General features: G+C 48.5%; 1 protein-coding gene across 2 annotated transcripts in view; it reads left to right on the top strand.

Moving 5' to 3' along the window:
* The first annotated feature begins 3362 nt into the window (after positions 1-3362).
* CYGB (cytoglobin) overlaps positions 3363-17521 on the top strand; it is a 53107-nt gene continuing 38948 nt past the window's right edge. Inside the window, exon 1 of one of the 2 annotated variants that reach the window (XM_054047558.1) lies at positions 3363-3865. In XM_054047558.1, coding sequence (XP_053903533.1) covers positions 3723-3865 — 143 coding nt within the window. In that variant the 5' untranslated portion in view covers positions 3363-3722. The remainder of the gene's footprint in view (positions 3866-17521) is intronic. The other variant, XM_054047559.1, reaches the window with a different exon arrangement.

Genomic DNA, 17521 nt, shown 5'->3' with positions numbered 1-17521 from the left:
TAACACACCATGCACACAGTGGAGAGTCCTCAAACACCCCCCACCCCCTTTCCTGAGGATTGCCTTGATTCTGAATTACAGTAACGCAGGCCGAAGACAGGGTTGTACATACAGACACGAGCTCCAAAACTCTTTCCAGAGAGGGCTGGTAGGATTTATCCCTCCGCAACCAATTGTCCCCCACCCCTTGAATTCTCTCTCACCTCAAAGAGACTCTCTATCTTTAATAACAACAAGGAGTCTGGTGGCACCTTAAAGACTAACAGATTTATTTGGGCATAAGCTTTCGTGAGTAAAAACCTCACTTCTTTGGGACTCCCCTGTTCTGGCTGTCAGGGTGAGTCAGGAGAATGGCCCTACACCTCCATACAGGGACCTGGGACATGACAGCCAGCTGCAAGAAGTTACAAGGGAAGAGCAAGGGATGGCACTGCAGTCAGGACTGCAGCATCCACAAGAGAAGTGTTTCATCCTGAGAACTAGAATTAAAGGTTAAACTAGAAGGTTAAACTGAGAACTAGAGTTAAATCAAACTGGGCAGCAATGCACAGGAATATCTAATGGGCAGACTCAAAGCTGTTGGGAGTTGGAGGAAGTCTTGGTTTGAGCTTACTTCCCCCTCTGAGACCAGGAGCCGAGTAAATTTCACACTGCACCTAGCATATCCATGGAACAGAAGAGGCAACATAGGAGAGCAAAGGCAGTGGAAGAGGCAATGGAGCTGTTGCAGAAAAGGGAAGAGAGAGAGGCTAGAACATTAAAGCTGGGGAATTGGAGAGGGAATATGGGCTGGGGAGGAGCAATGGATGATGCATGGCAGCATCGCTTCAGCACCTCCTGCGGCGGGGAACATGGAGAATGTCCTAGAACGCACTTGAGCTTGTACGGCTGTGCTGAAATGAAGCAAAGCAGCTTGAAACTGACAAGACTCTGCTCTCTTTGCTCTCTGACTGCTGGCAGGTCAGCATCCTGTCATCTCCAGGCCACTACAGAGGCAGGCGTGGCGGAATGGTTGGCAGAGCGTGCTCTGGTTCAGAGGGGGGCCGGATGTGACGATGGGAGAGAGAGCAGAGAGGCAGAAAAGAGGGACTGCCAAGGAGAGGGGACTAGAGTGACTGAAATGGAGAATGGCGGGGCGGACAGAGAGACAGAGAGAGACGGGGCCTCCCTAAAAAATGCAGAGGAGAGAGTGAATGAGACAAGGGAATAGGAAGATAAATGATGCAGGAGGGAAAGTGACCAAACCTAAATGGAACAAGGAAAAGCAAAGAAGGGAAGTGAAATGGCTGCAAAGAAAACCAAGGGAACCCCTCCCCCACAAGTAGTTTCAAACCCTCACACAAATACAAGCACACATATTTGGAACAACTCTCCCATCCGACTGGCCCCTCTCTGGCCTCACCTGTCATCATATCACCTCCACTTTCTTTGCTCTGCCAGTGGTGCCAGCCTGGAGGCCTCACCTGTTTGTTTCTTTCCAGGTCATTCTCATGTCTTTGTCCAGGCTGCCCTTTTCCCAACCCAAAGAGCCCCTTCCCTAGCCCAGCCTACCAAGTCACCACTCCCTCTCTCAGTCCCCTCCAAAGGACTCACTTCTCATGCAATGCCCACAAGAAAAGAGTCCACAAATGACTGGCCATTCCCTCCTCTGGGCTTCCTGTTGTGCACTGTCTACTCTGCCTGGTTTAGACCATAGGCCCTTCAGGCCTATCAGGGAGAGCAGTGCTCTTCTCCCCATTTTGCAGATGGGAAACTGAGGCACAGAGTGGCCAAGTGACTCTCCCAAGGTCACACAGAGAGTCAGTGGCAGAGACAGGAACTGAAGCCAGGTCTCCAGCTAGCATGCTAACCGGTGGACCACCCTTCCCCTCATTTGGTACCTACTTTGCACATATATCTATCTATCTATCTATCTACATGTATAGGTATATATATGACACCACATGAGCTGCTCTAACTCCTAATGAAGTGAATGGAAAGACTCCCATTGGCTACACTGGGAGCTGGATTGGGCTCATAAGGGGATGAATCAGGCCCTGAAAGTACTGACCTGTGCCGTACGTATATTTCACACACAATACTAACTGTACCTACTTTGCAAAACAATATTGCAATGACATGTGACAATTAAATTAAAATGCTGATTGGATAGTAGCAGGGCCAAGCTCCACGTTTTTAAAGAGACAGTGTCATCTTGAACTGTACAACATGTGCTCCAGCAGCCTGCTGTGCTCAGCATGGACCTGGCTTCAGAAAACAAATCAGACCACACTGTGTGGCTATCCTCCTGTAGCACCGGTGGGCCAGTCTTTCACACTGATTCAGTCTGTCTGTCTGCTGCATCTACCTCTCCAGCTATAGCACTGACCTGTCCATCAGTCTGTCTGATCGATCTCTCTCCCTGCCAGAGTACACACAGACAGGCAAACAGATGAAGGAGAAGAGAGAGAGAGACTCATATATTTACACACTTTTTCAGTCTGTCTATTTCTCTGTCTCCAATCCCCATCTGGGTATTGTCTGTTATTACAGGTCCCTGTAGGATTTTCTCTCTATCTATGCAAATGTCTGTGCTGCAGGTACAGTATTCCTGATTTTCAATTAGTTTGAAATGTCATTTGGGTAAAAAAAAAACAAAAACCAAACCCACAACACAACACAAGTGTTTCTCTTTTCCTCTAATTCAGTCTCCTTCCCTGCCTGCCAAAGTGCTACCTGAGAGGTGGGATGGGAATATTTGACCAATGCAATCTCCATTACAAAATTATTAACCCTAATTAATAAAAATACACCAGTATGCTTTCTCCAGGAGTGCCCTAAGCCCACATTTCTCTACCACTGTGTTTGGAGAAAGGAAGACAAAGCAAATTCTTATCATTAAGAACATCCCCTTGGGACAGAAAATAATTTAGTTCATGTTGAAATTAAGCAGTGATTTAATAGGTATTTCTCTCCTTTGCCTTCCACCCGCCGCCTCAAACACACAGACTAGAAATCGGAAGCAAGCGGGGATTTTCCCCTTCAAAACACAATCTCCTGCAACATTAGATAACGCAAGAGAGAGAAGAAATGGAAAAGGCTAAGCCAGTTGTTGGGATAAGTTTAACCGCTCACTTTGGATGCTGCATTTCCTCAGAGTTGTTTACAAGGGTTGAAAAAAGACCTGTAGTCATAAAATCCCCTAAGCAGACGCTCCTGATGTTCCACAGAACCTCTTTTTCATCTCTCCCTGTTCAAAGAGAGAGAGAGAGAGAGAGAGGAGGAGAGAGAGGGAGAGAAAGTGAGCTCACGTTCACACATTGGTAAAGAGGCTGGTCTTGCAATGCCTTTGAATATTTTACTTTTAGTCAGTTTCCCATCAGAGTCAGAGTCATACATGCACACACTGAGCTGAAGCAAACTACAGCAATGGACAGCACTAGAAGATTTGAAATCTAATCACATGCATTATACCTCTTGGATATATTTTTAATCACACACACACACACACACACACACACACACACACACACACACACACACACACACACACACACACACACACACACACACACACACACCTACATATATATATAGATAAATAGATACAGATATAGACAGCGACAATCTCATCCACACCACCTCCAAACAAACACCTTTTTCTTTTCTCAGAGGATACACATACACACACATCTCTCTTTATCTCCTCCTGGCTTCCTGGAGGATTGTGCCGGCTGTTTTTCATGGAGAAAGTCCAGGGAGAAATGGAGATTGAGAGATGGGAAAGGAGCGAAGAGCTGTCAGATGCCGAGAAAAAGGTGATTCAAGAGACCTGGAGCAGAGTGTACATGAACTGCGAGGATGTTGGGGTCTCCATACTGATCAGGTATTTTCAAAAAAAGAGACAAACAAAAAAAAAAGAAAGAAAGAAAGAAAATGAAATGAAATGAGTGACAGATAGACAGGAACCATTCTCAGTCCCTATTGGCTCTGATCATGGACAATTTCACAGCACTTCTCTGATTTCAACATATTGGGGAGGGGGGGAGACCCTTATAATGTAGTTTGTGGGAATCGGTATTTCAATGGGAAAGGTCACCTTATACCCTGTGTGCAGTGTTGGCAGGGGTAGGGAGGGTGTAGAAGGAGGGGATTGCTGTACCGTTTTCTGCTCAGTGGTTTCTACTCACATCCCTGCTGATGGAATTATATGTACTAGGTTTGTGGGTGAAATAATGCAACTTACAAGCCAGGATGAAACCAAAACAGATCGGTCTCTGACGGCACCATCTGTTTGTTGGACGACAGCATTGGTATAAAGGATAATGCTGAAGTTGCCTGCTAAGGCTGGTACGAAGGTCATAAGCAGGAGGGAGGGGGGCATGTGGCAATTGGTAATGAGCATGGGAGGAATGAGGCATTATTGCATTGGGATTAGGATATGGAAACTACCTTACAGCACCGTATTGTGTATTTGCACAGACCTGCAGGTAAAGGGAATGACGTGTGTCTGTCCAGGGGTAAGAAAGGGGCAGGTTGCGACTGGGGTTTCTCATTCAAAAATAGAAGGATTTGTTTTCTTTCAAAGAACCTTTAACTGTTATTGAATGTTTATCTTGTTTTGTGCTTCTGAACCCTCTGGGTACGCCCGGACGGGCAATACAGACTCCAGGACCGAGTCTCATCTCGCTCACACCAATGTAAATCAGAAATAGTGCTGCTGAAGTCAGTGGAGTTACCCAAGTGCACCTTTGGTGTAGGTGGGAGGGGAATCAGGCCTTAGGTTTAAAGGAGCACGCAGAAGAACCACAGAAGGAGCTGGGGAGGGGAAGATGGGGCTGTAGAATCATAGGGTTAGATGGGACCTCAAGGTGATCTAAACTAACGCCCTGCAGATAGAAGCAATGACCAGTTTCCACTTGATTGGAGCAAAAATGTTTAAGGATGGACCTGAACCTCAGCCTCCAGCTCCAACCCCCCATGTCTGCTGGGAGAAAGCTGAATCCAGATGCATATTTGGCCAATGCTCTCCTTCCCTTATAATGGTCCAGGACAAAACCCCAGATGGAGAAAGCTGGCTGTTTGAAATCTGGCTGCAAACGTTGTTCCTTGAGATTAGCAGGTCGTGGCCTTGGGACTGACCTGTGTTATAAGAAACACTTGGACTGATGCATTTCTCACTAATAATAATTGCAAAGTTTCCTTTGAGCTTAGGGGAGCTGCAGAGGTAGCAGAAACCGCCTCCGATGTGCAGACGACCCTTCTTGGCTTTCCCCTTGTTTGACTTATAGGAATTACTACAGGATTTGCTCACAGCATTCCTCTGCAGGGAACCGGTTTGGATAAAATACAAAGACAGCCCCATCCCACAGCCCTCCCTGAACCTCTCCCTACTCTTAGAGCTGGACATGGTTTGAGACGGAAATATTTAGGTTTAGTCACTGCTCAGAAAGCCCATTCCTGGGAGATCTCCTGCCCGAGTTCATAAACTCAAGAGGTTTAGCGAGTTTAGGTAAACATCAGGGGTGAGATCTTGGCTCCATTGAAGTCAGTTGGAGTTTTGCCATTGACTTCAATGGGGCCAGAATTTCACTCCAGGACTTCCAACTGTCAGTCTAAACCAAACCCTCCCTGTTCCCTCTCCCTGGGGAAGATCACCTCCAGATCTAAATCATGCAGCTGCCTCTCCCTTCCCCTTTCTAAAATGGGCCAAGCCCCAGCCCCCCAAAACTCTGGGTCAGAGTTTGGCTTAGGCCTCAGTTGAATCCAAACAGGACCTGAGATCTGGACACTATTAGGTCCATCTTTTATTAGTCTTCTGAGCCACGAGTTGGGGCAAGTGGAATTGCTGAGGATCTGGTCTGTGAAGAGGGGCCTCAAACCTGAAGCTGGGAATTTCCCTGGGGCTTTCTTGGGGCTGATCGTTCTTCCTCCCAATGTGAAATGAAGCACTGAAAGAGTGCTCTGTTGGCCTACGCTAGTGCCCGACATGACTGGCTGCAGCGACCTGCTTGCTTACAAGTGCACAGCCCTTCCAGCTGTGCCAGTCACAGGGGGAACCAGACTGGATATTTAGTGCGACTTTTCTGATCGTTAGAGATGGAGCTGGGGTAATCAGAGCCCGGTTGCTTGAGCACATCTCTGCTGAAAGCAGGCTCTTGCCATGTTCCTGACTTAGGGCTGTCTCCTTGGACATCTGCCCCTGCCTCTAGGAAACCTGCTGGGTGGTGTTGTGTGCATGCGGGATGGGGGGGGGATGTGTCAGTTCTTTGGTACAGGGGGAGGGGAGCAGCTATGGACGAGTGGTGGAAGTGGTACCCCACAGCCTATCCTGGGCAGATTAGCATGGTAAACACCCTGGATTCCTGTCTGACTTGAACTGCACGAAGACAGAATAGATCCAATCCATCAGTAATTGCAGGGAGGGTGTAAGTGACGCATGGGATGGGGATGAGCCAGAACACAGCAGAGAATGGCTAGTATCGATGCCGGGAAGCATGTGTGCACAATGCGGGTCATGTACAGGTTGAGGGGGCAGGAAGGGGCTGTAGACTACATAACAGGATGGTGGAAGAGTGTGCAAGGTGAAGCCAATAGCAGACAAATGCACTGGGGAGCCCAGCTTATCTCTCTTGGAGTAGAGGTGCTAAAACAAAGTTATTTCCCAAGTAGATGCAGCAATTCCAGCGGGAAAAGCAGTGGCCAGCTGGCATGTGTGGTCTGGGGTGTTACACAACAGACCGAAAACCAGACAGAACCGAGAACAGGAGAGGGTGTGAAGCACAGCTGGCAAAGGGGCCCTGGCTGCAAAGTTCCGACCGGGAGCTGAACTTCCCCAATGCTTGGGGTGGTTTCTGTTCCAGGCTGGTTTCTAAAGACCACTGCATTCTGGGATTTCCCTGACATTGTGCCAAGAGGAAAGCGCCACCTCGCAAAACCGGCGCCAGTGCCGGGCAGGAGTGAGGACTCCCATGGAGACGGGAGAATTTGTTAGCTAACACTTAGCACCTGGGATTTACCCAAGTACAGGCAGCTGGGCTAGACGGACCATTGGTATGTTCTTAAACTCCAGCTGAGATCATTGCATTTCTCACCAGGAGTCCTGCGGGTGGAGGTGAAGGCAAGAGGCATTTAGAAAAGGATGAGGCAGTAGACAAGTGACCCATTCTTTCCCCTGGGGCAAAAGCAGCAGCTCATGTTGTCACAGTGACATGACACACTGCAGGTGACTCGCTGCTCCACTGCCACTGAGACCACGGAGGGAGGGGTGCTGAAGCACAGCCATAAGCCACTTGCCCCGTGAATGCCAAGAAGTGAGCAGGAAGAGAGGCAGCCCCGGTCACAGGGGAACAGCAGAGCACAGGCTTGCCTCTGAAGAGTGAGGCTGGATCAAGAAGCTCTGAAACCGCACGTAAACCCTCCTTTGCTGGGAAAGGATTCACTCTGCATCGCTCCCCACCATCCTCCCTGAGTTCACTCCAGAGCTCTCTGGGGAAACGCGGGCAGTGCAGAAACAGGCCAGCCCTGGTTTGAATTGTCAGTACCTGTGAGAACAGCTCTTGCCCAGCCGGCTCCTGCATGCCTTTACATTTCACAGCTGGCATCAGCAGTAGCTCCCTCCAGGAGAACTAGGTCATGAGCAGAGGCTGTGGGGAGGCACAGGAAGGGAAAAGGAGATGGAATCACACGCTGCTTTTACTTTCTTATAAATGATGCGGCAGCTCAGCAACGACACAGGTCACTTTCTCGTTCGGTTTGCTGACCGCCTGCAGACACGCTTATCGCTCTGTGTGTGTGGGAAAACAATCACGTCTGCCCGACACACGCAGCCACAATCCACCGATATACCATAGGCATCGTATGCTTTGCAGTGAGATAGCCCCTTTCACCTACAGGTCTCAAAGGGAGTTGCAAAGGAGGGGTAGTGTCATCAGGAAACTGAGGCGCAAAGTGACTTGCACAAGGTCATCCAGCGAGTCAGTGGCAGAAGTAAGGAAGAGAGGCTGACTCAGGTCTTTTAACCACAAGCCACATGCTTGAACCACTAGGCCAGAGCAAAAATGAGCAACTCTACTTGTTGACTGTCAATGTCAGGTTTGAGAAGTAACTCAGGAATTGTCTTCATGGCCTATTTAAAGTTTATCCGTATGTATTTAGGCATTTCTTAACATGCCTGTGGATATGTTGTACCCTTTCCATTCAATTCTCTGCCTTTAGATTGTGAGCTGGTCAGGGCAGGGCTGGTGCTTATTTTTTCCATTTGGAAAGAGCTTACCACATTTCACCTTGGAAATAAATAATGCTGATAAATATAGGGCCTGATCCTTTGCCCGTTGAAGTCAATGGGAGCTTTGCTGTTGATTTCAACAAGAGCAGGAGCAGGCCTACAGGACAGGAAATCCAAGATCACACAGCAAAGATAAGCACGTATCATACACAAAGAGAGGCAAGATACACAAACACATGGCAACGGGGATATGTACAGCTGCATTGTGCAGTGAAACTGCATGCTGTATCAGCAAACAGACTCAAACAGCCCACAGGGAAATGCACAGTGCATGCCACCGGGCAGGAATTCTGATCAGTCACAATGCACCACCAGACAGCTGCCCCTTTGCCACGCGGTAGCAGATTGTGGGTGGGTTCGTTTCCCATTGAAAGAGGATGAGGTTACTCGGAGCCAGGGTATTTTCTGGAGCACTGCATATGCACAAAAGTCCTGCTTACCTGGAAGAGAGGGGCCAAAACCCCAGCTAAGGCACCACTGAATCCTGTCCTGTTGCAAGGAACAGTTCCCTCCTCTCTCTCCTCCTTGGTCTATGTCCCTTTGATTCCAGCACACGCTGTCTGCTCCTCTCGCCTGCCTGTGACCTGTATTTTATAATGGTCAGACTTAAACAAAACCCTCATGCTTCAGGGCATAAACCCTACTCATCTTTAAATGAAAGAAACTTTCCCTGGATCATAACTGCCTGGTGCAGGGGGTGGTACACAGGCCTGTTCAGGTATTGGGAGAGAATGGAACAGAGCACCCTGGTAAGAGACAGTGGGTCAGTGGCAACTCAAGGGATTTGGGTATCTGTTTGTGGCTCTGCGCTGGCCTGCTGTGTGGCCATGAGCAAGTCACCCCCTGTGCCTCAGTTTCCCCTCCCACCGATTGTGTGTCTTGTCTCTTTAAACTGTAAATTCTTCAGAGCAGGGGCTCTCTCTTACTGTGCACGTGTGCAGTGCCTAACTGCACATCTGGTACTCTGCTAGTCTGAACCCCGGAGTAGCTGAGTGCCTCACAATCTCTAGTGAATTTATCCTCCCAACCTCCCTGCAAGGTAGGGCAGGGCAGTTATCCTGCTTGAACCGAGGCACAGAGAGGGTAAGTGACTTGCCCCTGGTCACACAAGAAGTCTGTGGCAGAGCAAGGAATGGGACTCTCGTGTCCTAGGCTGGTGGCCTAACCACTGGACCATCCTTCCTCTCTGATCCTTCTTTCAGGACAGGAAGGTTCCAGTCTTGGCTGGGGTCCCCAGGCGCTACTGGAATAGAACAGTAATAATGCCATTTGACTAAGTCATCCCTAGACTGTGGGAATAAAAGTTGTGTGGTTAAAAGTATTTAAATAATTGACAGTTTCCTTTGCTAGGGAACCTCCCGCCTAAGGAAACACAAGATCTTCATCTCACGCATCATCCTCCCCTGAGAAACCAGAGGTCTCTGCATTTAACATTATTATTATCTAACTATATGCTTAACTCTTAACAGAGCACGAGTTGAATCTAACTTAGGACCCAGCTGTGCCTTGAACAACCATGGGTGCTGGAACTAGGGTTGCTGAGGGTGCTGCCACACCTCCTGGCTTGAAGTGGTTTCCATCATAGACAGGGTTTACAGTTTGGTTCAATGGCTCTCAGCACCCCCCACTATAAAAATTGTTCCAGCGCCCCCGGGGACAACACTGAATAGCACCTTACTGGGGCAAGCAGTTCCACAGATCCCAGTACCTGAACTTCAGTGGGATTACTCACAGCTGTATGGGAAAGTAGGTTGGCCCAGTGGATCGATCACTTCCCCGCTCTCTGCCTCAGTCTTCCCATCTGTAAAATAGGTCTGCTGATATCCTTTCTTTATAAAGCACTCTGAGAGCTGTAGATGAAAAGCCCCATGTAATAGCTAGGTGCATGAAAAAGGATGACAGAACGGTATTCAACAGCTCTCAACGTAACTACAACAGATTTTGCTCTGTGTAGTAGATGTTTCCATGATGGTGTATTTGTAGGTCACAATTTATTCTTATTTCTGTAAAGCACTGGTCTATATTGTTAAGGGTTATTAATAACACAAACTGAAACCTTGCAAAGTGAAACACACACACATTACACACATCCTCACAATACACACACACAGGCAGTACCCACTACCGTGCAGATAGGCTGGGAGTTTTAAAGATACCAAAGAGAATAAGGTGCCAGCTTCCATTGCAGGTCAATGCGGCTGGAGGCCTAACTCCCTGGGGGGCCTTGGAAATCCTACACGCAAACGCACTTCTCATAGAAACACACACCGTGAATGCAAACACATGCACTCAGTGCACATAACACACACCGTGAATGCAAACACATGCACTCAGTGCACATAACACACACCGTGAATGCAAACACATGCACTCAGTGCACATAACACACACCGTGAATGCAAACACATGTTCGCAGTTCACATAGAACACACACACACAAACTATGCCACATGCAGTGGCACAATTCATATGTGCCCTCACCATCCATGTAGAAGATACACACACAGGCGCTCCAGGCTCGTGGGGCTAAGACGCAAAGGCTGGAGCCCGCTGGATGCCCCTTCAAACGCTTTGGTGAAAAACTCAGTCTTTCATTAGCTCCGTGCAGCAAAAGAGCAAATCAAAGATCGCATCCCATTTGAAAGTTGCACCGAGCAACAGAGCTGTCAAAACCATCGCAAGATGTACCGTCTCCTACTGAACCAGGTAGTCGTTGTGTGTGTAAGGCCCTGGCATTTCTTCACTAACTTTCCATAGTTCAACGCCCCGTCTCTGACCTCGCAGGGAGACGTCTCCCAAATTTGCACAGCTCTGGGTTTAACTTCTCAACCTCAGAACAGCTTCCTCCCCATGGTTTCTACACCCTTCTCTCTCCTACACCCGCTCTGCCACACAAACCAGAGCAACGTAAAGAGGGGTTAGTACACATGGAGAATCAGGCCCCATTGTTTTCAACAGGCGTTCTGTCTGAGCCAGTTCATCGGGATTTCCCGCCCTCCCCCCCCATCTTGTAAAGGGCATTGAGCATGAAAAGCACTCACTGAGTGTTAGGCTTGTTAGCATTATTAGGCGTCTGGGGTTTAAATACCAAGCAGCTTTAGTAATGAGCGGACGTGGTCAGGAGGCTTATGAAAACATGAGAAAGGTTAAATGGTTGTTGTTTTCTAATGGTTTAACAAGTATGTACGGGAAGTGGATCTTTTGTGTGAGCTTTGGGAAAGGCCCTTAAAAACAGGAAAGGCCAGAAAACAGCAAAACACAATCACGGTACGGTTTTACCTCTAATGCCCCAGTTCACCCAGCAACGATCGCTGTGGATGTTAGTCAGCAGCAGGGAGTCTCACTAGGCCAGCGCTTTGCACAGTGTGGCTTGTGGAACACCTGCTGGCCTCACGCTACCAGTGGCCTCCTTCTCCTCTGCTGACCGGCACTGGAAGATACTTAAGTGTGTTGTTAGCTGTCCTTTTTCCTTGTGTACGACTGCCTCGGGGATGTTATACGGTGGCAAACAGGAGTGGGGGTCAACGTGATGGACAATGGGAGGGAAGTGGGTGTCAGTGATGGCCAATGGGAGGGGATTGGGTGTCGGTAATGGCCAATAGGAGGGCAGGTGATCTGCATGATGGTGGAATGATAAGGGAGGAGGGTCTCAATGATGGCCAATGGGAGAAGAAGTGGTTTGTGAGAAGGTGACTGGGGGGAGGCCTCCATGAGACACTCTTTCCATTAAGTTGTGTGACCCCACTTTTATTATCAATCTGGTTTATTTATCTGTATTACAGCAGTACCTAGACAGGGACTGCAATTGAGATCTGGTCCCCGTTGTGTTAGGTGCTGGACACACACAGAATAAGAGACATTTCCTGCCTCATGAGTTTACTAGCTAAGTAGACAATACATAAGGTTTGGAGAGGAAACAAAGTCATAGAGAGGTGTAGTCATGTGCCCAGTATCACAGAACAGGGCAGTGGCCCAGCAGGGAGCAGAGCACAGGTCACCTGAGTCCCAGCCCAGTGTCCTATCCGGTAGACCCCCTACCCTCACAGTCACATGTAACATTTCTGTTTTAAGCTGCCACCCCAAGATTACGCATCCAAATAATTTAACTGTCAACCAATCAGCTTCATTTCAAAACAAGTGCCCACTGGGGAAGAACACAGGCTATTTTAAAGTTGCATGCTTCTCTTCTTCCTTCCCCATCCCTTTTGAGACCTTTGATATAATGATTTACTTTTAACTCTGATCTACTATTTATGAAAGTTTCCCCTACTGCAAAGCTCCTTCTTTAAGAGACATTCTGATGAACCAGAACAATTGTGAGAACCCCCCAGGGACTATTTCTCAGACTCACAGTTTGCCACAAAAGGACAATTCAGCAGCAGCAGAGTTAAGAAATGAAATGTGAAAGATAACGATTGATCAGCATGTGACTCGTCCTTAGCTGAACTGATCTGTACCAGCCCACGAGAATCCCTCATTTAGAACAGGGTACGTGGGCCACCTTCTCTGCTCCGTTAAACTGCTCCGTTTAATGGGGGTGCTGGGCTGTCGCTGCGAAGAGCAGAATGTGGCTCTCGGTGTCTATAAATTCAAGCAACATCTTTGCTGGGGGCTACAAAGTGCTCCTGTGTGTTGAGCTACAATGCTCGTTAAAATCACGGAAAGGTAAGGACATCCCTCGTGGATTTGGCAGAGGCTAAGAGTTTCATACAATTGGTAGCAATGGGCAATGTTGATTAAACAGCATACATCTCTCAACCTTCAAAGTACGGGCTGCCTGAAAAAGACACTCTTCCTAGGCCAAATCATCCACCTTGGCTGATGTTTTAGGGTTAAACATGCAGCCTTGGAATGTGGGTAACTGTCCAGGGTCCTTGGGCACCAAGGTATCAGACAGGATGTCTGAGCTCTGGAGCTGTCTATGGTATGTTGCCCATCCTTGAGGGTTTGAAAAATCCTGGAGGATCCCTAGTACTTGTGTGTTCCTGATGATCTGGGACCCGATGCCAAGTGTGAGGGCCCCACTGAGCATTTATTGCAGCAGATGTGGTTTGAGGATGTCAAGAATTCAGAGAAAATTGCGACCGTCAAAGGGCAAACCTCAGTCCCAGGCAGGCGGTTGTGTGCCTCTTGAGAAATGCAAGTCTGAGCAAGGGTGCATGCCGCATGCGTTACCATCATCTGGCAACTACAGCGTGTGCACTATTAAGAGGCACTAGCAGGATGTAAGATCAACCTCATGAGCAATTGCCTCAGGTCTAGAAACGCCTAGCAGCACGCGCGAGAAGAGTTATACAGGGAGCCTCGCACGCATGCCACCAACATTAACACAGCGCGAGTGACAGGCATGATGTATGTCTGCTGCACTGCAAAGGGGCTGTATCAGCAACACTCCCCATGCTGCTCAGAGACTTCCAGCATGCATCAGAGAAAGGCCAGCTGCCTGCCCACTGCACCTAGCCGGCTGTGCGATGCGATGCTAGCGAGGGGCTGTCACAGAACTAGTCAAAGGCCCCCCTTTGGGCACTCACCAGACAAGTGTGGGGGAATCAGCTGCTGCATCCCACATGCTTTAAACCTCCAGAGCCTGAAGAGAGTCCAGGCACTGCCCCGGGCCCACACCCACTCCCCACTCTTCCTCCCGTAGCTTAAACACACCGTCTCCCAGAAGTCCACCTGTGCGGGTGTCCTGGGTCCACGGTTAGCTCTGCAAGGGGCACACGAGAGCTGTCGCACGTAACCCACAGACAGACTCCGTGCGGGATTCTAAGGCACCAGAGCTCTTTCTGCGAAATGCACAGATCTAAACAAAAATCATAAAACCTACACACATGTCCCTGCCTCGCTTTTCTCACCGCCCCAGAGCATTCTTTGGGCGGGGGTCAGAGTCTTCCGGGGGTGGCCAGTGTCCTTCTGCTGCAGTGCCTGGCTTCTCAACCATGGAGCCCTCTGCCCCACCCCCTCCGCCTGCTTTGACTTTGCTCAGTCTTGCAGCTAAACTGGGTCCCCACTACAAAAGCCTGCCAGTCTCTTCTCCCCTCTTCTGCCCCAAAGCTTCCTGTGAGGCTTTCCTTCAAGTTTATATGTCCCACCACCAACACCTGGTTCCTTTGGCCTGCTGCTGAGAATTTTGACTTTGAAACCCCAGCCCCCTACCGACAAACAGGAGGAGTGGCTCCTCCCTGCTCCAGTAAACCTTCTTAGCATATCTATTCACGGGTCAGAGTACAGTGGCTACGGTTAACTATTGTCCATTGTATCTAGTCTGGGATGTTCATGCTACAGGCCCCGTCAGCCCAGAGCGGATAAACACAGACATAGAGGCAGTCCATGATACAGCAGTTTTCATAAGAACAACTTCCCAGTATCAGCCAGAATTCATAAGTTGTACAGACAAACTCCCTAAATTGTCACAGAGGGCAAGATTCCTTCCTGACCACTGCAATGAACAGCTTACACTCTGAAACATGGAGACTACTTTCTGTTTAGGATAACTGGGGGAGAGGGATAGCTCAGTAGTTTGTGCATTGGCCTGCTAAACCCAGGGTTGTGAGTTTAATCCTTGAGGGGGCCATTTAAGGAACTGGGGTAAAAATCTGTCAGATTGGCCCCCTTTGAACAGGGGGTTAGACTAGATGACCTCCTAAGGTCCCTTCCAACCAGATATTCTATGAATTATTTAATATTATACTGCAGTACTGCCCAAGGCTCCATTCAGGATCAGGGTCTGACCCTGTGTTAGGAGGGGCACATGGTAGGAGACTGTCCCTACCTCCAAAATCTTACAATTGAAATAGACCAAGCAGACAAACAGTAATTAAGAGATAGCAAACAAGCAAAATTTCACATTCAGATATTTTCTTGCTGATTAAGTGTGAGCCAGCCTCTCAAACTGAGGTGGCAGTGCTGGCAATTATAATCACAGAATACCAGGGTTGGAAAGGACCTCAGAAGGTCATCTAGTCTAACCACTTGTTCAAAGCAGGACCAGTCCCCAGACAGATTTTTGCCCCAGATCCCTAAATGGCCCTTTAAGGATTGAACTCACAACCCTCGGTTTAGCAAGCCAATGCTCAAACCGCTGAGCTACATGAAGTGATGGCAAATATGCATGCAGGGCTCTATCCTGCATTCAGCCCCAATGGATTTCAATTGTAGGATAAGAACCCTAGTTATTTCTTTATTTAATCTTTGCAGCTAATCATTAATAATAATTTTATTTTATAATTAACTCTTATCTACACTATTTCTATTTTTCTTTTGTTCAAGTCAATTCTTTCTTTCATTTTATATTTTAAAACCATTGTCTATTTTTCATTTACCTTTTCTTTAGGGAAACAGGAGAGCCTTGTGGATCAGGCCCTAGACTAAGCCTGAAGAGATCTGCGGTCAAAAACTGGCTCCGCAACAGATTCCCTTACTATTGTGGACAAGTCCCTTAATCCCTCTTACAATAGGAAGACTACTACTTCTACCCTGTCTATTTAGAGTGTAAGCTCTTGGGGCAGGGGCTGTTTTGTACAGCACCTAGCACAACAGAATCCTGAGTTTGGTGGGGGCCTCTGTCATAAAACATAATCTCGATTTTTCTGCTTTGTAACAGCATTAACTATGTTAATGTCATGGCTGCCCTTGCTGGCTTTCTCGTGAAACTTTCATTCATTTTGATTTCCTTCCGGAGACCTCCCCCCTGATTTGTTATCCCATTATTAGCCTTTCTCAAACGTCTCCCCCCTTTCTGTCTAAACCCTGGCATCCTTGCCTTGCTCCATCTCAGCTGGGGCCCAGAGCTCACTGCCCGCACTCTCCTGCATGATCACCCTTCATCCACAGTTCCCACCTATGGCTGTCCGAGAGTTGTGGGGAATCAGTGCCAAAGGTCTGACCTTAGGTGGGTCCTCACCCACTGCTCTTCCTCCCAGAAATCTCTCAGGGCCTGATCCCAAGGCCATTAGCATGAATGGGAGTCTTTCCATTGCTGCCAATGGGCTTTGGATCAGGCCTTCTGCGGGTGACACCTGCTCCTCTGGGTTGGGGAGCTTCTCACTGGAGCTGGGCTGGGGAGACCGGGCTAGATGCTGCCTGCCCAGTCTCGCTTGCCCCCTCCCAGGGCAGGGAGCACCTCTGCAGGCCAGCTGCGTGGCTGGGAGCTGAGAAGAGGAAGAGACAAGCCCAGGAAAGGCAGTAAGAGGCATCCTTTGGTCGGATGATTTGCAGAGCTGTGTTGCTGTAGCTCCGTGTCACTGGCAGCATGGAGGTGCGTGTTGATGGCTTGTGAAAACCAGCCCAGACAAGCCCTGTTCGCAGAGAGAGAGAGGACTGAACAACTGGAAATGTACAAGTAATAATTAAACTGTGCCAGCTGAAACCATAGCTCCAGTGAGACTTTTGGAAACAGGAATATGGGTTTCTTAGCGTGAGACCAGATCACTTATGCCCGGAACTGAAGTAATTGCTATAATGGCTTTTGCAAGAAGACACTGCAGGAGCCATGTGCCGCCAAGAAAACCAAAATAGATACTGTCAGAATTAAGAGCTTGCAGAGCACTGAGTGGAAAGTTAGATTTATGCATCAAGGGGATGTTTGGGTCTCTGGCAATACCCACAGCTTTAATGAAGACAGAGTGAAGCCGAGGCCCATTATGCAGTGTAGCAGGATGTGCTGCCTGTGGTGGCGAAATGACTATACATGACCAGGTTTCACATTGTGAGGCTGGTAATTACTTCAGAGCACAGCGGTGGCCTCTGCTCTTTGAGGCGCGCCTCTTAGAAAGCCTCTGATCAATCAAAGCCAGAGCTGCTGAAATCTAGACAACAACATTACTAAGGACAGGCGGCTGTCTGCAGAAGGTCAACAGTGCGGTGTAATGCTGAGGAAGGGATGGAAGCGGCTCGTCAGTTGCTAGGTGTTCCTTATTTTGCTGCCCTTGGGGGGATGGCAGAGACCATGAAAAGACAAAGCGGGAGGGAGAGGGACAATCCACCCCACTGGATTTTGCTTTTCACAGAATCGGAGACGTTTGAAACAAGGAAGACTTATGAGGTCATCCCAGCTACTCCCTTCCCCTCTCCAGCCAGGGCAGGATATTTTATCAGGCTTTTCTTGGTCCATTTTTAAATATCCAACCTCTTCCCTTGGGAGACTAGTCCCAGGCTTGCTTCGTGAAGTATTGCTGGGAGCTCCGGCAAGCTCCACTTTGGCATCTGAGACCATTCAGTGGATCTTACTTTGAGTATTATCACTTTGGGTCACTT

This window comes from Malaclemys terrapin, chromosome 13 (assembly GCF_027887155.1).
Source record: "Malaclemys terrapin pileata isolate rMalTer1 chromosome 13, rMalTer1.hap1, whole genome shotgun sequence".
Lineage (NCBI taxonomy): Eukaryota > Metazoa > Chordata > Testudines > Emydidae > Malaclemys > Malaclemys terrapin.
Note: the sequence above shows the minus strand (reverse complement) of the source record. Positions and strands in the feature narration are given on the sequence as shown.